Source organism: Euleptes europaea, chromosome 4, assembly GCF_029931775.1.
Source record: "Euleptes europaea isolate rEulEur1 chromosome 4, rEulEur1.hap1, whole genome shotgun sequence".
Taxonomy (NCBI): Eukaryota; Metazoa; Chordata; class Lepidosauria; order Squamata; family Sphaerodactylidae; genus Euleptes; species Euleptes europaea.
In genome coordinates this window covers 37,327,540-37,354,059 of record NC_079315.1, presented here as the reverse complement: position 1 = coordinate 37,354,059, position 26,520 = coordinate 37,327,540, and the positions used below count along the sequence as shown (strand labels likewise).

Genomic DNA, 26,520 nt, shown 5'->3' with positions numbered 1-26,520 from the left:
AAATATTTCATTTACTTAGCCAATTGCAGTCCCATCATCCTCAAACTGCTCATGAGCAATTATATTTGAGAACTGCAGCTTTTCACCCTAATCCAATTTCTTCATAAGGAAGCAGAAGTTCTCGTGAGATCCCATCTCCTTAGGAACTACCTGTGAACAGAGGCAACAGATATCCCTGTATACACATTCTTCTGTGTGTACATTATGTCTTATACCAGGCACTAGATCATTACTCTCTTCCTTTTTTGCTATTGGGCAGTCACTACATTTCCTAGTATTTGTTTTTTTATGTTTTAGATTATTGTACGTGTGGCATGAGAGAGAAGATTTTCCAGACAAGATGGTATTATCTGTCTTTGAGGCAGTTAGCCCAGGAGACAGAACACCCTCAGCGGTGACCTTATAGATTTAATTTTTTAAAGAAATGAGCAACTTAAGGGCATCCTGAAACATGGGAAGCCAGACAATACACATGCCTCATGCTTCCTACTTACTGTATTTCTCCACATCTTCCAGTATTAAACTTATACATTTCCCTTCCCCCAGTACGGGGACAGCTTGTATGGTCATTAATGCATGGTCACTTTAACCTCCTTTATTCCCCGTTTCAGCCAGGATCAAAGTAATCCGGGTTGATGTAAACTGAATGCATTGGCTGGAATGATCAGGGACGAAACTGTGTGCTAACGGAGGCATGAGTACAGAAAAGCAGTCTCCCAAGTTCAAATCAAGTCCCACCCCTTTAAATGCTGCTCTGTAATTGGCTGACTTCACAGTACTCACCCTGAGAGAAGATTTCCTTCCCCCCAGACTCAACTGCCGCATAAAAAAACATTTTAAGAACAAAAAACAAAAATGGAGCAATCTGAAAGAAGGGGGGGGAATCCAAGCCTCATTTTTAAAAAGCCTTTCTTTTGCTCAGAAAGAGCTCTGAGGTAGCAGGAAGAAGGAAACACTTGAATCCCTGCCTCCTTACACACTGCTTCGTGATTGGCTGTGAGAGAAGCCAATCTTCTGTGCTTCCCCTGTTTGGCTATCTGCATGCTGCCTTGAAGAGGGGTTTGGAAAAGGGTGGGGTGAAGCTCAGCCTGAGAACAGAGTATGCATGCTCTGTGACTCTGGAATGAGCCAGGATGAACGGTTTAATTCAGGACAGAAGAGGAATGGGAAAAGCCGGGTTCACTTTGCGTTGAAACAGCGTTGAACTTCCAAGGAATGCATACTGAAAAAATTGATCCTGGCTGAAACAGGGAATAAAGGAGGGTAAAGCAACCATGCATAAATGACCTTTATCTTGCCATGGAATGAGAAAGTGGTATAAGAAAAATACCAGGGAATGCAAAACACATGACTGTTGTGTTTCTTTTCTTGTTGTTAGTAATTTTATTGAAGTTTCCCCCCAGTTTTTTGCCAAAAATAACAGAACCCAAAATAAACTCAAACTAAGATTGACAGTTGTGGGTTTGGGAAGAGGGATGTTAATTGAAGACCCCTTCTGATGTTATCTTTATGGTGTGGGAGCTGTTCAACTGTTTAAGTAATGTCAGAAACTTGGGGCCTCATGGGAAAAATCCACAATGTGGTGCCTTCCTAAGACAGGATCACCAGTCCTGAAACTGACAGTGCTAACAAGGCCATTCCATGGCAAAGGAGTTACAGAAATGTTCTCCACTAATGAGCCATACAGCATTTGTTCTCTATAGAAAACCAAATAAAGTATATCATCTACCACATGTGTGGGAACCCTAAGGTTTTAGATAGCCCTATGGCTGTCACAGTGACCTTGACATCTTGACCTTGACCTCAAAGAGGCTTCAGCATGGATCTTGGAAGTCCCCAAGGGGTACAAGATAATATATGTCAAATAGTTTGAACACTGAATGCACTATATATATGTGAGCTATTATCTACTCATAATACTGTGTCTATACATAAACATCAGCTTAGTGTAAATCACATGTTTCGCTTGTCCAAAGTTCCAGATTAATTCCTTGGGGTTTCCTGCCTAAGACCTTTTAAAGTTGCTCTCGGTCATGATAGACAATGCTGAACTAGAAGGACCAACATTAATGACTCAGTATAAGGTAGTTACATATGTTCGTACATAGTAAAGGTTTTGGAGAAACGTTACCACTATGGATGCATCTACAGTATGACCAAATGGTTACTGAAGCATCTCTATGAATGAATCTGGATTCAAAACTACTGAAAACTGGACAAAACATTCATCTGTGACTATAGAAAACGTTTGTCTCTCCCAGGAGGTCTAGCAAAAGATGTGCACAGTATTTATTAATAGCAAAACAATAATTTTTTCATATAATTGTGCACAAAAAAGAGAAATTATGTTTGCACCCAAAACTTCTCTGAAACCTCCCCCAGGACTTTTTAAAAGGAAGGCATGGACAGCATCTTTAAAAAAAGAAAAAAATCTCCTGAAGACTTGCTGATTCTGTGGATTGTAAAATCTCTGCTTGCATTAGTCAGGTTGAAGTAATACAAATATACAGAGCGGTTTTTCTGGCTTGCTTTGCTTCATGGACTGATTTAGGTCGTTTTGGAAAGAAATGCTAGCAAAAGAATGCTTAAATAAACAACACTTGAATCAAGAGATTCTCCCCCTTCCTTTACAAAGGAAAAAGAAACATTGGCTTGGTCTGTATGGGCTTCTTAGTAGTACTAGGAGGAAATGCTAAGCAACTAGTGCTTTTTTAGAGTGGCAAACACATCTATTTCTTGAGCTCAAATCATAAGGCCTTGATGTACTTCAGTCCTGTTCCAGTCACTCCTCAGTAGCACTTAACTGAAGAATCCTTAATGATAATGGCATTGGGATACTTTGGCTGGTGTGTGTGTCTATTGCTGGAGACAAATAATTGGTGGATCCATTGGCATAGGGATTGTGGAAGGCTGTTACCTTCCCCTCCCCCAACAGTTCCTTACAATCCTGAGAAAGTTAATTTTTGGAGTTACAGGACTGGTGTGGACTAATAGCCATGTGGGTTGATTGAGGAGCTATACTGAGGAGGGCTCCAAACCGCCTCTTTTCTCTCTCTCTCTCTTTCACAGGCGTATCTCCATTGTTGCAAGAGGTATGAGAGTGATTTCACACCCTTCCTCAGTGCAGTCCCCAACCTGCATGATTATGTGGGTCCCATCGCCCTGGGGTCACAAGGGGCTGCTAGTGTGAACGGAGCATGCCAAAGATCCATGCCTGCTTAAGTTTGCAGTGGCACATGGCAGTTGATAGTCTTTAAGGTGCCACTGGACTTTTTTTAAATAAAAGAAATACAATTACGTCACACAAGGCCCTGAGAAGCCCTCAGGCTTCAGCATCTGCCCCTTGGCTCTGCCTCTGATAGAGAGGTTTTGCAGCTTTTGCATTGGTTAGAAAACCTGAAAACTTGTTTAACCTATGGCTGTTGGGCTGTTTGCGACACTTTGTTGGGTATGTGCAGCCAGCATTTAAGGACATTATGTTATAAATGCAGCAAATCGCTCATTTTGTATGACTCTCTGAATTTGTTCTTTCTTTCCTTCCTCAGGACTGCCCTCCAGAAGCCGGTGATTTTCGTACCCAGCAGTGTTCAGCACATAATGATGTCAAGTATCAGGGACAATTTTATGAATGGCTTCCTGTCTCTAATGATCCTGACAACCCATGCTCATTAAAGTGCCAGGCCAAAGGGACAACTCTGGTTGTGGAACTGGCACCTAAAGTCTTGGATGGGACCCGATGTTACACTGAATCACTGGATATGTGCATCAGTGGCTTGTGCCAGGTAATGGCAGAATTCTTTTCCTCGTTCACACTCTTTTATGTTATTTGTAGGCATTTGTAAACACCTGCCTGTTCCATTCACCTCCTTGACAGTCATGAGTGTTCGGCGAGCTGTTCAGATGGGTCCAGATGAATTCAGAAGTGTCCATTTGCATGATTGTGATGCTTTCTTATACAATTACAGTGCTTTTTTGTTGCAGCCACCCCCATCCCACTTGTCTGTTACCAGTTTCCAATTTTTGAAAGTACATAATTAAAAGAAGAAAAGGGGGCGCGCACCAAAGCAAAACGAAGGCGAAGAAACAATTGGTGCAAGGGAAATGATACTTTAATAAGTTTTGTAATCCAACATGTTTTGCATAAAGCTTCTTCAGGGGGAATAAATAAAAAATAACACAAAATATTAACATAGATATATGTAATATAGGGCTAAAAACAATATTTTTAAAAAATGTAAAGCAAATTACACATAGGACAATTCATAGAGTATGGACATAATTAAAAGAAAAAAATCAGATTGAAAATTTTCAGTTGAGGCTTACTACTAGTGTTCCTTCTGGTTTGCCCATGAACACAGATAATCTTTCCACCATTTCTTATGCTCATTCATTGAACAGATAGCCTTGACTGCACAGGCACAAAAAAGCAGGCAATGCAATCTAGCCAATTCTGGTCATCTGAAGGATACATCTAATTGCACATGTGCAAAGAGGGCATAAACTGTAAGCGTCAATGCAAAGGACACTTTAATGGTCTGACCATGATTCAGGGTGATACATGCCTCAATAGATAATAGAGAAAATTTAGTTCTCACACTGGGAAAAGCAGCTGCAAGGTGCATTGACCTAGCTATGTAGAACAACTGGTTACCATGCAAAGCTGCTTGAGAACCTCAACTGTTGTGGCCAAAATTGTTACCTGATCAGGACTCCACCTTGCATGTAATTGAAGGAGTCAAGCATGGTAAGTTTACCTGGCAATCAGGAGGATGGAGGGGAGAGATTGCTCATAGTGGTGAGTCCTCTTCTTTTAATGTATAATGCATGAGAGCTGTCAACAACAATTGACTGTTGTTAGATAGGCGTTTTTTGATGTAGCAAAGAATTTCAGTTCTTGTTTTATAATTTGTTTAATAGATTTTAAATCCACTTTTCCACTTTAAAAACATTTGAAGCAACTAGCAATCAGTGAACAAAAGCAATAAATATTCAAAACAAAAACAACATTGATAAAACTTGCTATATCCTTTTATTTCCAAAAGCCATTGTCTCTCTATATTTTTTTTAATAAATTTTATTGATTTTTTAAAACTATAAATTCTCCATAATTTTGACAACAGTGTAAAAATAATATCACAATCACAATTATATTGATTGTTGTCTTAATTACCATTAAACATAAAAATATAACAACTTCCCCATCACCTCCATCTACCTCTTAATAAAGTATTATTATCCTTCGTTAACATGTACTGATCCTAGCATTAATTTCATTCTAAAGTTTCATGTTTTATAAAGTTTTACATTCTGGATCAGAATAAAAAGTAACCTTCCATTATTCCCAGATCTTGTATATTATCACAATGATTCCTTCAATTCTCCCCTTTTCCCTAGTTTCTCCAACTCCACCAGTTCTAACATTAGAATGATTTAATCCCTTTATTCTGAAACCTTTGTCCCTTTCCATTTGGCTGCATCAAATTGCAGCCATTATAACATAAATTTAATCATACTAAACAACATTCTCTCCAGTATTTTGGGGATATTTCCTGTTTAATCAATCTTATTTCAGTGTAAATCATATCCCAGATCCATATCAAAAGTCCACCCATTCCAGTATACCTTTATATCAATCAATAATCTATATTAGGAGGACTTATTTATATAATCCAAAAATGATGTCTTAATCTTAATTCCACTACTTCATTAATAGCCATGCCACCCGTCCACACTGTCAAAGCCTTCCAATCCAGCAATCATATTTAAGTCAATCCTTTAACCATGGTCTAATACTTCCTTCTGTAACTGAAATAAGCCAGTCAGGTATGGGAACAGGATTTCTTTGTTCTCTCTCATTTCTTCAGGCAAGGTGCGTATCCAAAAATGATTCTTTCTGGGCTTCATCTTCATCGTGGCTTCAATCTGTGTTCCTTGACCTGCTCTCTTCTTCCTTATATCCACACGTCCTTCCATGACTTTTTTAGATGAAAAGTCCATTTCTTGTATGTCTGATCTCTTTGTCGCCGGCTGGTTACTTTCTTGAACTTCTGTCTTCTTCTTTATATCCTTGTGTTCTTCCATAACTTTTTGGGCAGAAGAGTCCATTGCTTGTATGTCTGTATTTGTAGTCATCGTTTGAATTTTCAAGACTTTTATGTCTTCTGTAACCAGATTCAACTTCTGATTACATACCTGTGATGATTGGTCAAGAGTCATCATCATTGAAATAAATTGAGCCATCTGTGTTGAAATCTGTTTTAATTGTTTAATTGTCGCCTCAGAATGTTTAGCAAGCATGTCCTGTACTTTTTTTTCCATGGTTGAATTCTGTAAAATTCCCTTTGATTTCATAAGAGCAGGGCTATATATTTAGCCAGATCAGGGAGAGGTTCCAGAATATATAACTTAATTAAATTTGATGGTTATCTGGCAGGAGTCCATTGCATGTAGTTGATAGAGAATGCTTCATTGACCAACTTAATATATTTTTCGGGTTGCAAAAATAAGTATTTAAACTTAAAAAAAACTTTTTTTAAAAAAAAAATTGAAAATACCAACGAGTTTTACCAGACGCTCTAGATCGGCTGAGCCAGGAAGTGTTCCAGGGATTGCCTCATCGTGGACCTTCTATCGTCTCTTCTCTATGGTTATTACCTTCAGGAATGGTTTTGGTGTAACACGAGTAAGACGAATTTCCGGTCTTACGACCTTCTTCCTGTTGATTTTGTAGAGCAGTGGAGAGGTAAAGCACAGAGTCTTCCGGTCAAAGAGTCCTCTTTGTTGCAAAACGTGACTGGAGGATCTTTTTTACCTCATGCAAATTCTCAGAGATTTCTCCCTCCCCTTCCTTTAAGAACGCGTCGGATTGGCAGATCTTACGTCAATCATTCAAGCTCGTTGTTTTAGTTTAAGTTGATCAGATTGATAAGGCTCCTGCTGCTTTGTCTGATGGATCTCATGCAGCAAAATCATCCAGTTCAATTAAGGGAGAAAGAGGGTTACCAGGAATGTTTTCTTCAACCCCCTGTTATTCGGTAACGCCAGTGAAAAACGAAGGTTTCTTATCTACTCACTTGGGCGCCCAGAGGTGAGGTTTTAATCTTAATGTAGTCCTTATGATGTTTATAAGGTGCTGGAGGGTAGAGTCTAAAGCCGAAGTTGCGCGCTGGCGATTTCAATCGCTTCGTGCCCACGGGACCAAACGTCTGAAACTCCGGGGGACTTGGTAGAGCTCCCTCGGAGTATTCAGGAGGTCAAACCGCATATATGGCTGCAGGGAATTCCTGCCTCTCAGCCCACTTGCAAGGGCTGGAGTGGGGTGCGATAAAACACCCCAAATTACACGCAAACTTGGATACTCCCCAGGAGCCCCTGGGAAGACGTAGCACTCAGCCCAGCTCAGCACCGGAAGTCGCCATTGTCTCTATATATGATGGCCTTTACATGTTGTTGAAATTTGTGGATGAGCATTTCACACCTGTGGATTGCGAGAGACAGAAATGAGGGAATCTGTTCATCCCTAGAAATGGGTTCTACCATCAGGGTGCCAGGACAGAGAAGACCCTCTCCTGTAGCCATTCTTTGATGACTCTGACAAAACATCTTAATTGATGGGCAGGTTCCTAATACATGAATTATCATATATTTGCTTCTGTGGAGTTATTTCATCTGAACCTTGGGCTCATCGAGTTTTGGTTGTAAATATGAATGTATACCAGTTCACTGAACTTAGAAAAAAAGAAAGCTTTGGATCCATACATCTCTGAACTTTATCTTAGGTCCACATCCAAGTTTCACAGCTCTGCCCGTCCATAATCCTGCATAATTCCTGACATTTTATTAACATTTGCACTGATTTTCCTTTCTCTTTCTTTGGTTTGTTTTTCCCCCAGCTCTCTTTCTTGTCAGTGTTGTGTTCTGACCTGGCACTGGTCTTTATTGTTGAGGGAGATGTTTAAGCTAAATGGAATGTGACATACAGCGAAGCCTCACTTATCTTAGCTTCTCTGTTAATTAACTGAAACAGGGACATGTATCTCAGTTTCATCAGAGGACCTAAGGCCTTTCTGAAAAGCAAGCTGTATATATTCAGGGAGTCCCATTATTGGCTGTTCTGCAATATATTAATGAGAGACTCCAGGGGATATGGTGTTTTTTTAAAACTATTATTTGGCTATCATGTTGTAGTTTAGGACAAGATGTGAATTTGGATTGTTCTTTAGTATCACTCAAGTAACAATGTGTTTGCCAGATCATATTGCATTGAAGCCGGACTGCCTTTAGATCCAACAGCTGAAAGCCACACCTTTCTGAGAAAAGCATTTCCTCAGAAACTTGCTGATAAATAACATATAATTATTCTCACATGTTTCTGTTTAAGGAGGAAAAGAGCATTTAGGAGGAATAGTGTAGTACACTAGGAATAGTGTATTATGGATTTTCATGCCATTCCCATCTGGAAGGTGGTACAACTTGATTCCTGTTGGAAATTCCACATTAGAGTATTTTACTATTTTCAAAAATTACAGAATTAGCAATTTTCTTCATGTCAGTTCTGAACCCACCGTGGTCTGTCATAGCTGTGCTTCCCCCCAGTTTGAGAAACTTACTCTTTGGCTTGAGATCTGACTCTTGGGACTGTCATCCTATATTATGTTCTCCCCAGGCATATACCTTTAGATATTTTGGACATGCAGAGGCCCAAGAGGCTGACACAATCACCTCTAGATGTTCTGTACTGTCCCAAAGAGCCTATTCAGCACCCTGGTTTACTGATGAACTGGGGTCTATGAAATGGATCAGCAGAACTACTAGAGCATCAATGGAGGAAACTTTGATCCAAATATAACTGAACATATTCTTCTGTGGCAGTGATGATAGTGAAATGAGCTTACTTTTCTATGACAGATGAGCTGTTCCAAACAGTAAAGGAGCTTTGGCAATTGGCCCCAGAACATTTTGAGTCTCATTGTGACATGTTTGCTAGGCAATCTGCAGATGAATTCATATTAGCACAACTTAGACCCTACTCATTCAACACTTCATTCTCAGAACATTACCAGTGCACTAATCAGGCAGGATCGCTTGGATGAATTTCAGTTATTGTAACTTGAGGATTTAGACAAGCTGCTTAGAGGAGTCTAGGCTGCCACATCAATGCTTGACCCTTGTTCTTCATGGCTGGTTATAGCAAGTTGGATGGAGGGAATTGCCCAGCTGGATATAGGAAGTAGTAAATCCTTCTTTAAAGATATAGTGTTAACTGCCTTGATTGAGACAGTCACAGAGCTACTCTTGAAAACAACGTTAATTACCACCTTGTACTGAATATTTTTTTTGTGGCAAAGCACTTGAGTAAACTTTCTGGTTTTTGGCCTGGTGCTCTTCCTGGTAACATCAGTGCCCTGTGGGACTTGAAAGAGTTCCACAGGGCCTGTAAAACAGAGCTATTCAACCAGGCCTATGATTGAGGACAGCCATGGATGTCAACAGTAATGGCCTCCCCACCTGTCCCCCTCCTTTTCTGTTTGAACTAGGAGGGTTGGTCTGTATCTGCCTTATCAGTGAGCTCAATTTTAGTCCCATCTATTGTTAGCTTGTGTTTTTAGCCTGCAGAAGTATAGTTTTAAAGATTTTTAGATTATTTTGTAACTTGCCCTAAGCCTGGTTCTGCCAGGGAGGGCGAGTCAGAAGTCAAATGAATGGATGGATGGATGGATGAAAAGTGGTGGCTTAGTAATGCCAAGGTTTCTCAGATGAGATGACAATCTAGACCTATTTCAATCTGGCTGTGGGGGCTGGTTTTTAAACCAAGACCACCTTGGTCACCCTTGTGGATGTCTTCACTGACAGAAAGACATGGGCAGTGTGACAATGTTAGCTCTTCTAGTGTTCCCAGAAGCTTTTGATATCATTAAACTATTGTCTCCTTCTACCCCATCTGTGTACTTTTTTAAAAAAAGGAAAGAAATGGCTTCTGGCCAGGAAGAAATATTCACAAGGCAAGGCCCAATTTTCCTTCTTTCTGGCCAGCATCCTTAGCATACAGGTTCTGGCACACCATGACTCCAGTCCTGGGTTTTCACTATTACTGTTAGTGGTTTGGAAACCAATAGCCTTTTGGTTTGTGCAAATCACCTCGCTTCCATTCAGTACACAGAGACACAGTCAGGAACATACAGAGATATGAACATTTCTTTTACTCACATGCTTCATGGTGAAGGCCAGACTGGACATGCGCTAGGAGTTGTATATTTAGAGCTCATCATGAGTTTTTTTACCATAATTTTCAGGCTTGTGAAGACTCAATTTGAATTAGGACAGTAGCTTAAACCTTCCCTACAACACCTTTTTATGACCTGAAATGATCCTGGGGAGCATCATTGTGCCCCACTGGGATGAACTTGTAAGGAAGGGTTGAATTCCTCCTCACTATATGCTGCAGTCCTAATCCAAATCAAACCCTTGCATGCCTGATAATGAATTTTTTAAAAAATTGCTAGGAGCTCCAAGCACAGAGTGCAGACTGGTTAGACTCTGAATCTCAAATCTGGGCCATTCTAAGAGCCAGCCTTCACCTTGTAATCTAGGTAAGTACAGCTGTTGTTGTTTATGATAGTACATTGGTGCCAAAGAAAGGTACACGGTTCTTCCACATTAGGGGAGAGATCAGGGTGCCTTCTAGCAAAACTATATGGCATTCTATAGATTTTGGCCCATCAGGGGAATTCCAATGCAAGAATGTTGCCGTTCCTTATCAAAATGATGGCTGAGTTGCTAATCAGATTATTAACAGATAGCCACACATTTTAAATGCATATATTCATGTGACAAACACAAAAATCCAAATATGTATCAAAAATCATAAAATAAGTCCCATCAAGACTTCAATATGTAATGAATGGCTAAATAATAACCGTGCCATATATAGTATGTGACAATATAAAAAATACCACTTAAATACACATTTTCAGGTTACATAAATCTGAAGGTTACATAAGTTGCATAAGACTTTCCCGGGTACTACTTGTTTTGAAAAGTGGTCTTCTTCAGTTTGTTTTAAATCCTATCATTAATTAGAGACAAATGGTTCATGCAATGCCACATAAATTTTGACTAGGAATTAATCAAAAGCCAGTGCCATTGTAGCAATGTGAAAAAAGATAAACGATGACCCATCTGAGCAGATAACATTTTCTCAAACAAGTTGCCTTCAATGCATGAGATGGACCATGTTGAACTTATGCATTTTGTAGAGCTAGTTTGTGTTGGTGACAGAAGAGGAAGAGACACAGGGCTACTGCCTTCAGTGGCAGCCATGCAGTTCCTAGAAGTCTATCCTGATTATTAAGCTAATAGCAAGAGTTTATAATATAAGCAAGCACCATAGTTGATGTTCCATGTTTTAGTTACTTTAAATTTCTAATGTCTTGTGACCCACCTTGCAGGAGATGATAATATGGTAGAAGGATTAATGAGACTCAGGGCATTGAAGGCAATGTCTGTAGGACTCCATGATCGTTGTCTCCAGAGGCGCGCTGAGTAAAGAGGAGCCAAATATGGTTGGTTTTCCCACAACAGTAACTAAACTGTGTTATAATATCTAATCCTGCCACTCCCTCATCTGTTGCTTGGGCCAGCACTGATCTGCACAGGGCTTGGAGGTCTTTGGTATGGAATCAGCAAGCCTGAGCTAAAATTCCTTTTTCTGAAAGTGTCTTAAGCATCTGTAATTGTTCTCCAATTCTTTGCCTGAGCTAACTCTAGGATTGCATCATTTACCCTCAAGCCTACATTTCAAAACCTCCCAGAGGCATTGCTTTTTCATGGATCTGAGAAAATGCAACCTCTAAACATCACAGCTGTATATTAAGCATGAAGTCCCAGGCAACTCTCCAGGCTCACTATATATCTATCAGCAATTACAATGATACCACCAGCAACTATACAATGTGTTGTGTCTGAGGGAGGTGAAAATACATTTTCACTAACATGCTTGAAACTTTAAATTAAAAAAAAAACATAGAGAAAGCTAAACATGTTTTTAAGGCCAGCTTGTTGTTGTCAACCAACTGTGAACTGTGACACTGGAAACATGGAAAGATATGCTGAACCTTGCAAAAAACAAACAAGTTATAGAGCACTATGAAGTTGCTTGCAGGGGAGCTAGTACATAATCTGTTTAACTATTAATAGCCCTCCAATCACAGAGCCTGGATTTTTAGCACAGGAAATGCTTGTTTTTAAGCATTCATACACCCTTAGGGTTGTGGGGAGAAATGAGAACATGTGGGTTATCTCTCTAATCTCCGCAGGCTCAGAAATCATCAGTTGTGTTTCTAATGGTCCAGAATAGGGCTTTTTGTACTGTTTTCATGCTCCACAATCTTTTTCACCCTAGCTTTCTGTGTGTCTTGTCCTAGGTATCCTTGGGGGGGGGGGATCCAGAAATTGCAAAGTCCCAGGTATTTGAAGCATGGGTCTGCCCTTACCTTGCGGGCTCCCATTTGCCAGCCCGTGCTGGGGAAGGAACTGGATTGATGCCAGGCGAGGCTGCTCTCAGCCAGCTGGCTCTGGGTCTTCCAGAGGCAGTGGGGCTTGGCCAGGCTATGGAAGCTCATCGCCATGTAATGGTGCATGGTGGAGGGCTTGCTGTGGTCACAGCATCTTCCTGGGCGGGAATCTTTCCCATCCTGCTGCTCACCCACTTGCTTGTTGGTGGCAGTTTTTATGACTATGTTTTAAATTACTCTTTAAAAAGAAAAAATAGAGAGAGACTATTATGGCATAATCTCATCAAGTAGGAAAAATAATTTAATGCAGGGTATTTACATTACAATGATTATTCCAATAGAAAACTGATGGAACCCATTTCTTCAGCTGTTTGCAGTATTACCATTTTTGTTCCTAATTCATTATCAGTCCAATTAATTTGTCCCTTTTCCTTGTTCAAATTACTTTCCTCAGCCTTTGCAAAATTTGCAATGGACCATAGGGGTCCTGATGTTTTTCAATAACAGTTCTCATTTCAGCTAACACATTTGCAGTGTGACCAGAGTACTTAAAAAGTGAATATAGTCATGACGGGATCTAGTAATAGCTTATTTCTCATTATGACCAAGATAACATTGGGTTCAATCTAGCCACCTTTTCCACTCAATTTCACCTAATTCCTCTACTTGCTACAATCCCTATCCCATGTGTCTTTTATCTATTCAGATCCCATGATCGCCAACATAGCCTTTTGGTAGATGAAGGGAACCCCATCCTCTTCCTTCCCCCAACACAAGCAAGTCTCTCTAATGTAATTTCTGCAAAAGAAAAGGTCTAATCTGCAGATATTGATACAAAAAGGAGATATGCCATATCATTTCCCCAATAAATTAATTCTATGTTTTTCAACGTTGTTTATAACAACAACTTTTCATGGTTTCCCATATGGCAGAGTCATGTTATTTATTATTTGGATTAAATGCTGAGCCTTGAATAACCAAAGGCCTGTCTGCTTCAAGTTGTCAGAACTGATGTGGGTATTTTTCACTATTTAGGTATGAAAATAACTATGGGAAAACATATTCCTTAGGAAGTGTGATAGAGATTTATTTCATAGGGTTGCAATCCAGAAATGTCCCCTGTGCTGAGGAATTTAACTATCTTTCTTCTAGTGGTGATGTTTGAGTGTGGGAACACAGGTTGTACCACAGCTCTTTGTGGTACAGTCATAATTTGTACCCTCAGATTTCTGATCTGCTAACCACCTGTGACATTTTTCTGATGAACTGAGGAGGAACACAGCCATAATGTTCCTAATCAACTTTAGCTGGAGGCACAATGCCTGAGTAGCTTTAACTTTTCCATCTTTTTGAAAGATTGAGTTTTATTTTAGCTGAAGAAAGCTTTAAGAGAATAAACTGACCCATGAATAATTTAGCTATTCGGGGGGTGGGGAGGAGAGAAATACAAATGAAAGAAGAAGCAAAAGAGGGCTCAGTTGTTTAAGTGGAAAATATTTTGGCTGCTGAACAGCCAAGCTCTACAACAGCCTCTTTGTTCTTCTAATTCTGCCTTTCTTTTGCTATATCATCTTACACTTTTATTTGAAATTATAGTTGCCATTTTTCATCACGCTTCAATCATCATCACCGACTGCGGCACCAAACTCTCAGCATCTAATGCAAGGAGCATTTGTTAAAACTCTTACTTTCTATCTCTGCTTTATGCAGGTCACACCTTCTAGCATTAAAAGTAATTGGCATATTTAAAATCTGGATATTAAATAAAAATAAGGGATGACACGTGTATGTGGTTTCTCTTGTCTTCTGTTATGGTATTATTAACATATGTTTTTTTACTTAAAGAACAATTTCCTTTCCCTTATTGTTTCCCCTGTTTGTCATCTGCATCATCTAACATTTTAGATTGTTAGCTTGTTGGAGTAGAGATCCACTGTTTTGTCCTTTAAAGTGTTATTTCACACTGATGAAACTATAAAATAACAACAAAATCAAGCCTGTCACACAATTATTTCTCCTGCTTGTCCTCTGCAGCATAATGTAAGGATTTGTTTATTAGGATTGGAACTCAGAGATTCCCTCTGTAGTGCCATATGTGTTGCTGAGATACATGTGTTGCTGAATCAGGAGATAAATCAGGAAAGGTCTCATCAAGGGCATGCAGTGATGGGGAAAATTCTACTTGTGATTTGTTGATCTTTCAAACCTTTCAAAGATTTAGAAAACCAAGAAAGTTGCCATTCATCTGATTTGCATTCAGAACTCCATTACGGATACCGTTCAAAAATTTTTTGCATTGTTTCACAGCTGTGTCTCTTTTTTAATGGGATTTGGTAGATGGAGATGTATGCTCATTACTAACTTTAGTAGTCTTCATCATGGGACTCCCACTGGGGAGAGGCTGAAAGAGTACTTGTGCTTTAGCAAGAGGAAAAGGGCAGGGTCTTCTGAGTTCACAATCCCTCTCGTAAACCATGCAGGGTGCACAATAGTAAGATAGAGATTGTAACACCCATCAGTCCCTGGCAAAAAAACCTATTGGTCTTCTCCTTTGATTTATTTTGACATGAGATTGTGGGCATTGTAGATAGAATCTCCATTTTGCTTTACCTTCAGCATTTGTTTTCATTCATGGAAATATTTTCCTTGAATATAATATGGAAGTGAGTAATTTTTTCATACTATATTGAGCATGTTGTCATGATTACCCATTGAAATGTGGTAATTGAGTAGGAGGGTGGTTTTTTTTTGGTAATTCCCAAATAATATTACAGTGTAACACATGTTTTCAGAAGGTTTAGAGAGGTTCAGTTATCATCATCTGGATGATACTTGAATTCCATAGTGGGAATGAGAAAAAGGAAGAACTGAATTAAATGAGACAGTAGCAAGTCCATGATGGAACATCCTGGGTTTTTAAAAAGCAGCCATGGGGGAGATAGGTTTTGGTCTAGAATGTAATGTTGAAGAAAAAGATTTTAATGTCTCTTAACTGATCACTCTCCAGGTACATATTATGCCCCTTCAAGCTAGTGCTTGTCCCACAGGAAAAAAAACATACAGCTGCTATACCTCTGTTTATTCCTCTGTGGGACAAATCAGTTTGGAAAGGGGTGATTTGTCTTAGGATGATGGCATGGGGGGTTAACCCTTGTCCCAATCATATCTTACTTGGTTTGGTCATCTAGTAGCAGATGAAAGGATAGTTATAAGGATTACTAGAGCTACCTTGAATGAATAATGTCCTCTCTAGCAAATGGAAGGCCAAAACTGTATTAGTTCATTTCAACCAAAGATTTAGAGGCCACATTGACATAAATTATCTTGATTGAAATTGCCAGATCCAGTTTTTAGATGTTCTATTGTCTTTGGTATTGTAAATATAAAGTGTTATATTAGGTCTGCCAATATGAGGACTACTATGCAACTTCTGGAATACTCGCTCTATGGAAGACAAAAGGTTTAAATTAACTTTTTTTCATTTCTTTAATAAATTGTATTTGTTCCCTGTCACGTAAGTACTAAAACTAATTAGAAACCTTGCTTTATACATTGAACCTGTAATGAAAACTGAAATTTAGACCAAATATAGATGTTATTTTGCATGTTGACTTGCAGCTGTGGACATTGATGAGTTTCAGAGAAGTAACACTGAAATCTCATCCTTCAACTTACAACATTTTAGGGCAAAAGGTCAAGCGTAAAAAACAAAGATAGCCACTAAAGTTCCCCATAGGTTAAACATCTACAGAGTTTCAAGGATGTAAATTATTACATCAAAAGACAGGCTGTGTTGCTACTTACATCTGAAACAGCTGTTGACTCTATATGCAGATACAAAGACCTATGAGAGAGAGAGAGAGAGAGAGAGAGAGAGAGAGAGAGAGAGAGAGATCCATGTACATTTTGAAAATCTAAATTTTCAGAGCAGGTTTTTTTTTTTTTTGGTCATTAGAAAACCACTTTTGTCCTCTTTATAATACCAGCAGCGTTCAAGATGTAAAGACATCTGAGGTAGCAATGGTAGCTTTCAATGGAGCCCTGTTCTGTTAAACTGGTTGGCATATAGTGGGTCACACTCATCTGCCCAATCCATTGCATAGACAGAACGGTGGTTAGCTTTTACAACATAATTATAGGCAATTATTTGGCAATTGTCTTCTGAAACATTATCATATATATAGGACCAAACAGTATGGTACATGTTAGAAATAATTACTGGTGGGTTGTCAGGTGACAGTATTGAGACATTTCCCCCTTATCTTTAAATCTATTGCTGACTCTGGACATGAGGTAGCCATGACTTTCACTACCTACTTTACCCCCATCCTTTTATTCTTCCCTGAGCCTTCTGTGGTACATTTGCATAGATGGGATATTTGTCTAACAAATGTGCATAAGCATGTAATTGCCAACATGCCCTAATAATATTTCTGATATATAAACATATACAGCTTTCTAAAAAAAAAAAAAGTTGCAAATTTCTCAGCAAGCCTGTTAGTCAGGCAAATTTACCTTTTCTGACACTCACAATCACACTGTGAGTCGATTAGGGATGTGTTTGGATTGCATCAAGCAACTAGAACAGTTGATAAACACTAAGCTTGTACTGCCTGTTGGTGTTTGGGAAGCAGCTGGGAGAGTCTGGTACTTACTCACCCCAACACTTAGAATCATAGAACTTAGTTGGAAGGTACCACCGGGGTCATCTAGTCCAACCCCCTGCAGAATGCAGGAAATTCACAACTACCTCTCCCCCACACCCCCAGTGACCCCTACTCCATGGGCAGAAGATGGCAACAAAAACCCTCCAGGATCCCTGGCCAATCTGGCCTGCAGGAAAATTGCTTAAACAGAGAGGTTTTTGGTTGCTCTTTTCTGCACCTTCTCAAGCTCTGCAATATCCTTTTTTAGGTGTGGTGACCAGAACTGTACACAGTATTCCAAGTGTGGTCTCACCATATATTTGTACAAGGGTAGTATGATAGCAGCAGTTTATTCTCTATTCCTCGTCTAATTATGACCAGCATGGAATGTGCTTTTTCACAGCAGCTGCCCACTGGTTAACATCTTTATTGAGCTATCCACTACCAGCCCAAGATCCCTTTCTTGGTCTGTCGCTGCCAGCACAGATTCCATCAGTGTATATGTGAAGTTGGGATTTTTTGCCCCAATATGCATCACTTTGCACTTGCTCACATTGAATCTCATTTGCCATTTTAGTGCCCATTCCTCCAGTTTGAAGAGATCCTTTTGGAGCTCTTCACAGTCCGATTTTGTTTTAACCACCCTAAATAATTTGGTGTCACCTGCAAACTTGGCCACCTCGCTGTTCACCCCCAACTCCAGGTCATTGATGAACAGGTTGAAAAGCACCGGTCCCAACACAGATCCTTGAGGGACCCCACTGCTCTCATTCCTCCATTGTAAGAACTGACCATTGATTCCTACTCTCTGCTTCCTATTTTTCAGCCAGCTCTCAATCCACAAGAGGACTTGTCCTCTTATCCCATGACTATGAAGTTTGCTTAGCATGTGCCTTTTCAGTCTCTTATTCTGCAGCTGTACATAGTTATATCAGTTTCTTCATGTTAGTGGAGAGTAGTATGTAACACTGCAATTAAAATCAGCAACCTGTAATTGGGTATTTAAAGTATTGTGGGTTTTTGCTGCTGCTGAGGATAGTGCTTGGTTCTTGGTGCAAACTTAGCAAAGATTGATCATCAAGGAGCTTCAAACGTGATGGAGAAACTGAGATGAAATTCTTTGCCATCTCTCATAACACTAGCACTGAGGGTCACCAGATGTAATTAATGTCAGGACAGATAAAATAATATACTGGTACTTTGCTAGATCAGATCAGCAAGCCATTAAGTCCAGCACCCTTTACTTTACACAACCAGCAAAACTGATAATTAACTTATCAACTTTGCTGATGTGATGGTAGCCACTGACTGAGTTTGCTTTAACAGGTGATTTGCCATGAAAAATGCTTAATGGGACTGCGAACAAAGAGACGGGGATGGCTTTTGCCTTCATGACTGACTCCTGAGTTCTCTGGAGGCATCTGACTGACTATTCTTAGAAACAGGATGCTGAACTAGATTGATTTCTGAGCCAGCCCCTAACAGGGCTCTTCTGTTTAAAAGTTTGAGGAAGATGTTGCTTCCTTCCTATCGTACTCTGCCAAAAAAGTTTTTGCTACTGCTTATTTTTGCTGTCAGAATGGTGATCACACTGCTATTGTTACAAACTGATGGGGAGCTGGATCCCTCCAGCAAATTGCATTTTTGTCTTAAACATGTTAGAATACTTGACAGTTACTCTTGTCTTTCCTGCTTGTCTTACGTGTGCCAGGTATCAAAGTCCTCTTGAAAATGTCTGCTGGGCTTATTTTCATAGAATACTTAGCAGTTTTCTAAAAACAAAATAATGCTGTGTACAGCTGCACGGTTTATGCTATTTTTCAGTCTTCATTATCTCACGTCTTTGTTGTTGATGAGAGAATTTCAGGATCCTAAAAGGCAAGGATCTTTATTCCTGTAATGCAAGCCCTGGATGCTTGTTATATGTTGGTGCATATGTGAGAGACTGGGATTGTGTCATTGGTTGTGTCCCTTGTCTACATGCATTTAGAATAACTTCTGAATAGAGTCTGTGTTCATACAAATTGAATCAAGGACCTTGCTTCTTACAATCTTCCTATTTGTACTGACAGAGCATACTCTGTACAGTTTGCACATTCACAGGCTCTGTTTGCAAGTGATGCTGCTGAACATATGTAGGTGGCAAAAGGCTAGTGGGTGAACACTAACCACTCCACCCACCTGTATGTTCAGTCTACATGTACAGAGTTATCATCTTCCTGGAATCTCAGTGCTTGAATATTCCAACAGTAGCTCTTCCATTTATTGGTCAGAGATGTAGTGCAATCTGAACAACACTCAAAACCTTATGAAGACTCTTGGGTATAGGTGATTTTAGGGAAAGTGGACTTGTATGGATGACTTTGCCTGAGGTTCTGTTCTTTATCCTTCTGATAAACATTAGATATCTGTTACTTTGTTGAACAGGCAATGGTCAAAGGGCAGGCCTGCATTGTTTTTTGCAGTTGCCCCCTTGCAGGAATCATCCTTGCAACAAAACCAAGCCACATGTGGTTGTAGGATCCAGCCTTATTCTTTCAGCCAAGATGTTTGATCATGTCTTCAGACTTATAGATTGCTGGGAAGCCTCAGGGAACTCTCTCAACTGATCCTTTATAATCATGTTCAGACTGCTCTCTGCCATGGCTGGTAGTAGGGAGCAGATGCAAATCCAGTGAAGCTTAACTATGTGCATGTGCACAGATGTTATATGATGGGATTCGACTTCTGGGGAACAAACAAGCCTTTCCCAACACTCTCCAAGAAAGCTTACTAATGTTGAACAAGTAAGGGACAAGTAAAAGGCGAAAGATTTATATGATCTTAAGAGAAACTAGGAACAAGTACAGTCTCTTAGTAACAGTACAGTACAGCTTTGCAATGTCAGACATTTTAAAGGCATACATCTATGTAAATTAATGCTGATCATTTTCTTTCCTTTTGGGATAGCTTATAATCATCTGAAACAGCCTTGTCCCACACCATAATTCCTACTGTCCTGTCTCATTCCATGCTACTTGTACTGTTTTCCTCTTGCAACATTTGGGTCTAGTTGGAACATAAGATTTCCAAGCCTAAAATCCAAGCATTTTGCTGATGACTGGGGTGAACCAGCTGAATGTGGTTTCACAAGGGTACAGACTAATTATCTGATTGCAGCAACAGAAGGTCTGTGTTGGCATTAGTGCTGACAGTAAGGATGTGCTTCAGTGGGAAGTCTGGTTGTATCTGGCCAGTGAACCATTTTCTATCAACAAAAGAAGCTCTGTGTATTTGACAGAAACTAAAAGTGCCTTGCAGATGCAACAGCCTGAGTGGTGATATCTAAATATGTCATGAAGCCATTGCAGGTGACAGAGTATCACAGACACTATAATGTGAAGCAAGCACTATCGGATAAAGACTCAATTTAGTAATTTGCTTGATAAAAGAGAGAGCAAATAGTTGCAAGTAGGCTTTATGCAATTCCAGCTTCTTGTAATGCTTATAATATTCCAAAAACATTGGAGTAAAGGTGCCTTGATCATTTTGTAAGATGGCCTGGTTGTCTATGCTGATATTTCATTTCTTTGGAAAACCTGGTAACTTTTACTCTGGGGAAAAAATCAGATCAGCTAAATATCCAAGGGAATTGGGCTGACTTATAGGGGAAGATGTCAGCCTGTTTTTCAGTAGCTGCTAATTATAACTGAGTTGTCATTTAATACATCATACTTCTATTTGTATTCAGTGTACTTACTTATCAGTGCTAATGGTGCCATCTAAACCATAGTTGTCATATTGAGTGTCAGAAATCTAAAGCCATTAATTCATTTTCATTGTATTAAAGAAAGCTCTGATGAAACCAGTGGTACCCTTATTTAGTGCTACAAAAGAAGAAAAGCATGAAAGGCATGCTTGAATGAAATACCAGAAAAGAATGTCATGACAATTTTCTGCTTCATGTTGCATTTCTTCAAGTCATACAGCCGCACAGTACTGTGTGATGATTGTTATATTAGCCTATGTAGTAGGAGTGTTACTAGCCCATGCCCAAGAACACACATGAACGTATGGAGCATTCACAATAGACAAGCCTCAGTTCATGGTTTCCCAAATGAAGTTACTTGCTAAATTCCTCTTGAGAGCCATTTTCTAGCCCCACTTTAACCTGAGATCCCACATGAAAGCTTCAATTGGGCATAGGACTTTACCAAAATCCCATCTGAAGTTCTCTCCCCCATCAATCAGAAGCCACCATCATCCAGCTTTATGAATCCCAACATGCATTGCCACCCTTTAAGTCCACTCCAGGGGGCCTGTTGGGACCTCAGCCCACTTTTTGATAAGAAATTAACCAGAGGAAAATAAATTCTACAGTTCATAAGCATGACCTTAGTATATGTGCTTGAATCTACAAATATGTGACATTCAGTCTTACCTTCCCCTCACTCAGCATTTCTGTTCAGATCATTCATAACATAACAGGGACAGGGGGATCCAGACTACTGTGGAAATTCATAGGAAATTAACCAAAGCTGCACACACCCATGTTCTCTGCGCATGTACTATTTGGGGTAAAAGTAGTTTTAAGAAATGAAATAGAGTCAGGGGGAGACCTGTCAACTAGGAGGCCCTGCTTACAAGATACTTATAAGGACAAGGTTGTTTTCCATCTCTTGTACAGGTTTTGAGCAAAGCTGCGATTTATACACCTGTGTGCTAGTCTTAAACAGCACTGAGCATATTTGTATTGGGAGCTGTCTTTAAAAGCAACCCCTCCTTACCTTTGCTCCCCCACCTTCAAGAGAATCAGAGATATTGATGAGATCATTTTTAAAAATATGGTTCTGGTACTCAAAAACAAAAATCTTAAACAGGTGAAGATATCTCTTCTAATTCCTTCATCCACCTAAAATAAGGATCAGTTTTCAGTTACTAGAGGATAGCAGTGACACTCTCAGCTGTGCACTCCATGAATGCCAATAGCAGAAAAAATTGTGCAGAATTAAAATGTCCATCAATTGTGGCATGAGCATATATATATATTTGTTTAGCACTACAATCCTTATAAATTTAGTGCTCATTTAATTCAGGTACTACGGGAATAGGGCTGCCAACCTCCAGGTACTAGCTGGAGATCTGCTACAACTGATCTCCAGCCGATAGAGATCAGTTCACCTGGAGAAAATGACTGCTTTGGCAATTGGACTCTATGGCATTGAAGTCCCTCCCCTTCTCAAACCCCACCCTCATTAAGCTCCACCCCAAAAACCTCCCGCTGGTGGCGAAGAGGGACTTGGCAACCATATACGTGAATTCCATGGTGATGTTGCTATCTAAATGATATGTAAAATGAATCCTGCTAGTGAGCTGCCATCATAACCCACCTTGTTTGCAAGGCAGCTGTCGTCTTTAAGCCAGCTGCAGTCTTAGTTCCAGTATGCACTCTCATCTGTGTCTGCAAATAACCAGATGAAAACTCAAGGGTGCATCAGCTTGTCAACTTGATTATAAAACATGAACAAGGTTCAAATTAAAAACAAGTGTTTAAGTAGATTAGGGACACCCAGTCCAATACCAGGATCTCTGTCATAAAATTTGTGGTGTAGACAAGGCCTTTGAAAGACAAAAGATTTATCTATACTTGGCTAGATTTGCTGGATTGTTCTTATTATGCTATTTCCTGGCCAGGTTTCTTAACACTGAAAAGAAATGATTGTGAAAGAGTCTTACCCTAGGGCATTTATGGGAAAGTAAGGCTCAACCAGAACTTGTCATTTGGTTCCTGGAAGAATATGTTAAATACAGCCAAGGTTCACAGATTGTGGGATATACAGCAGCAATACATATGGCCAGGCCTTCATTTTGTTGCCTTTTAAGTGGCCCACAAAACGTTAATTGCCTCTGTTTGGTAACCCTTCTTTCTTCATTTAGAGCAGTGGTTCCCAACCTTTTTTTGACCAGGGACCACTAGGACTTTTTTGTTCGGTGCAGGGACCCCAAGGTTCAAAATTAAAATTCTGAGAATTTGAAAATAAACTTTAATCATAACTGTTAGTTAAACATTAAACTTAGAATAATATTTGAATATATATTTTAATAATAGAGAACTTTTAATTGAAAATATTAATTTATTATGGGTTTATAACTTTGTTTCGCGGACCTTAATTTAGTTCTCGCGGACCCCTGGGGGTCCACAGACCCCTGGTTGGGAACCAGTGATTTAGAGTAATTATATTTTACGTGTATATCTTAACATCAGGGGAGCATATTCTAGTTTTTGGCCCAGCCAGTTCAACCTATTACCTCAAATGAAAGAATCAAACTCATTGTGAAGTATGGATGTTGGCCTGAACTACAGCATGGTATCTTTACATCAAAGCATAATGCTAGAGAACTGTATTTTGGATCTCAATGACAGATTGGCTATTTGTTCTTGTTTATTTCTGTATGAAGCACATAAGGCAAGTTATAGTTCAGAACTGTTAAGGAGGTGAACCACTTGATGATGATGCATTAAAAAAATGTGAATGTCCAAAATATTTGCTGGACACAAAGTCAGTGCAATTACTAGTGGTCATGCAGAGACCATACAGTGTATGGAACTGAAAGTAATTTAATGTACACATTCTTCACCCTGAAATCTGAAATCAAAATACTCTAATAATTATGTAATATCATCTCAGCTGTGATGGTCACTTGTGGCAATGAGAAAAGTTTATCCATCTCAGTGAAAACAGGCCTCTTGAAACGAATTTTGAAGGAGACTCTGAAGGGAGGAGGGGTCCCTTTTTACCACCCAAAGGTTGTGCTGGGGATTATGGAACATGTGTAGGAAAAAGCCACGTGGGATTGGGACTGTAGTAACAGTGCAAATTAGACAACATTGAGTGGAAAAAACTGGGTGGGATCAAATCCATTATGTTATCCATGTTAATTTTCTCCCTTTAAAACACCTACAGATCTTTCATCTGAATAGGTTACTCCAAATTAATCTTTAAATTTCCTACCATTGAAATTTGGTAGCAGAAGAGATAGGTGAAGCCTACCTCCTGACCCTCCCTTGAGAAATTCTATCAACCTTAGGAAAGTTTTGTGAACCATGTGAAATTCCTGCAGACTTGGTAAGTTCCATCAAGGCTGACTCAAATTAGGTAAAAATTCAACTGCAACTGTGATTCTTCTTATGGTACCGGCTTCAATAGAATGCACTGTTATAAGTTATAAGTTCATCTAGGCACATGTGGCTTTTTAAAATGAACACATCTGATAAATATTCCTCTCTGTACCTGTTAAAATGCAAGTTAAAATCTGGCCCTCTGTGTTTTATTTTAAACTCACAGAAGCAACAAAATTTAAACTTCAGATTTATGGCTGTCAACCACAGATATTAAAAACCAATCAATTTATTTTTAAAACATATGGTTTTATTTTATTTGCCTTCTGGTGTTTCAGCCATGTATTTTTTTTCTACAGACATGCAGTCCAGAAAATTTAATCATTAGTCCTGGCAAACCCAAAGGTTACTACCAACTTTAATAACTTACCACATTTTGGTTTGATAGAGTAGCACCAACTTTCTGAGGCAGACTCCTACCCTTCCCCCAAACTTCTCCAAGTAATTTGCTTTTTATTTCAAATTGAAAATAGTCTTTTGGTGGTTAAGTTTTCCCCACTTTTGCTGTTTCATAGATGTTGTGCCCATGTTGTCAAGCCATCAGCAGGTTAGATGGCACATGCTCAGATTGTACCTACTACAGTTTATCTTCCATCTGTAACTTTCTGCATTACACAGTACATGAAAATTTGCACTTGGCTCTGATACCAGTATTTTAAAAATTGACATGCTTTGTAATCATTATTAAATCACAGCCTCATCCTTCCAAATATAGATGGCTTATAACTGTAAAAAGATCAGACTCCCGAGCAAGGGGAGGTCAATATAAGGTAACCAGGAAACATCCCAGAATTTGCTTCTGTTTCTTTAACACAGAAGATGCACAGTGGTTAAAAAGATACAACCATGAGTTATCTTGTCTACTCCTTATCCAGTATCATCAACTGTCCTCCACTCCCACATGCTGGAACATCATACTGCAGACAGGGGAAGGAAGGCACCAGAACTGGGAGAGGAGCAGGACAGGAGAAGGGACAGCTGTTAAAGAAACAGATGCAATCTCTAGGTTAAGAACTTGCAGCCCCAGACCTTGGCAACAGTTACTTGCAGTTTTGCAAGTATGTACTACATTTTCAAACTCAGAATGTTTTTTTATAAACTGAAGCAAAACACTGGGTTTAAAAATGAGCATGTGTATCGGGGTTTAAGATAAGATTTTAGGTAGTGATTGCCACTAGAAAACAATAATTATTCTCTCATTTGGCTCAGTCCTTACCTCACCTGGAATAGCTTGTTTGGAAATAGAATGACAACATTTCCTTCTTTGGAATGTTGGTGGATTAGCAACAGATTGTTGTTATTTGATTGATAGATAGATAGATAGATAGATAGATAGATAGATAGATAGATAGATAGATAGATAGATCCCGCAGATAGGGTGCACACTGGCCCCAAACAGATGTTTCTGCAGACTTAGGAGATCCCCTAGATCTGCAGAAAAATCTGAAACTAAAGAAAAAAACACAGGGGGTTTAAATCCCCTCCCATTTTAACCCCCCCATTTAGATCACATCTTTACTTCCAAAATGATGAGCCAGCGAGAGAGAGCGGGGTGGGGGGAGGCCACACCGGTCCCACCTGGAGCAGCTCCGGGCAAGCTTGCAAGAGGTGAAGCAGGGGAGGAGGCCTGGAGCCACGTTCATCCGGAGCAGCTTTGGCTGAGCAACCAGGGCTAGGTTAAGGGGAGAGGAGGGATTTTTCTCTGAGTTTTGCGGGGCCCCACTTCTGTGTGTTTATAAAAATAAAAGCTTCTCCCATTTAGATCACATTGTGGTGAAAATTCTTTCATTCTGGAGCCAGAAACAGAAACAGTTTTATCACAAATTTTCTAATGAGGGGAGCTTTGAATCTAGAAATATTATACCCCCAAAATCTTATTGGTCTCTAAGGTGCTACTGATCTCGAATCTGGCAGTTTTATCACATACTGCTTAGGCTAGGACACATTTGATTGTCATTGACTTTTTAGGAACTTCTGAATTCTGAGCTGAATTTCTTTTTTTTATAAATTTTTATTAATTTTTTTGTAATAAAACAACAAAAATAAACAATAACAGTGTGTAAAAAAACAAAAAAATATAAACTAAAATCATAATACAAAAACAACATTAAAGTACACAATCTCAAAAAGAGCACTTCTACATCCATTAACATTAGATTTATATAGTAAAATTTATAAAATATATAGTGCCCCGATAACCACC

At 39.4% G+C, this 26,520-nt stretch overlaps 1 protein-coding gene across 1 annotated transcript in view; it reads left to right on the top strand.

Annotated features, from left to right (window-relative positions):
* Nucleotides 1-26,520, top strand: part of ADAMTSL1 (ADAMTS like 1) — a 553,327-nt gene that overhangs the window by 302,803 nt on the left and 224,004 nt on the right. The window contains exon 5 of the mRNA XM_056848970.1: nt 3,546-3,782. Coding sequence (XP_056704948.1) covers nt 3,546-3,782 — 237 coding nt within the window. The remainder of the gene's footprint in view (nt 1-3,545; nt 3,783-26,520) is intronic.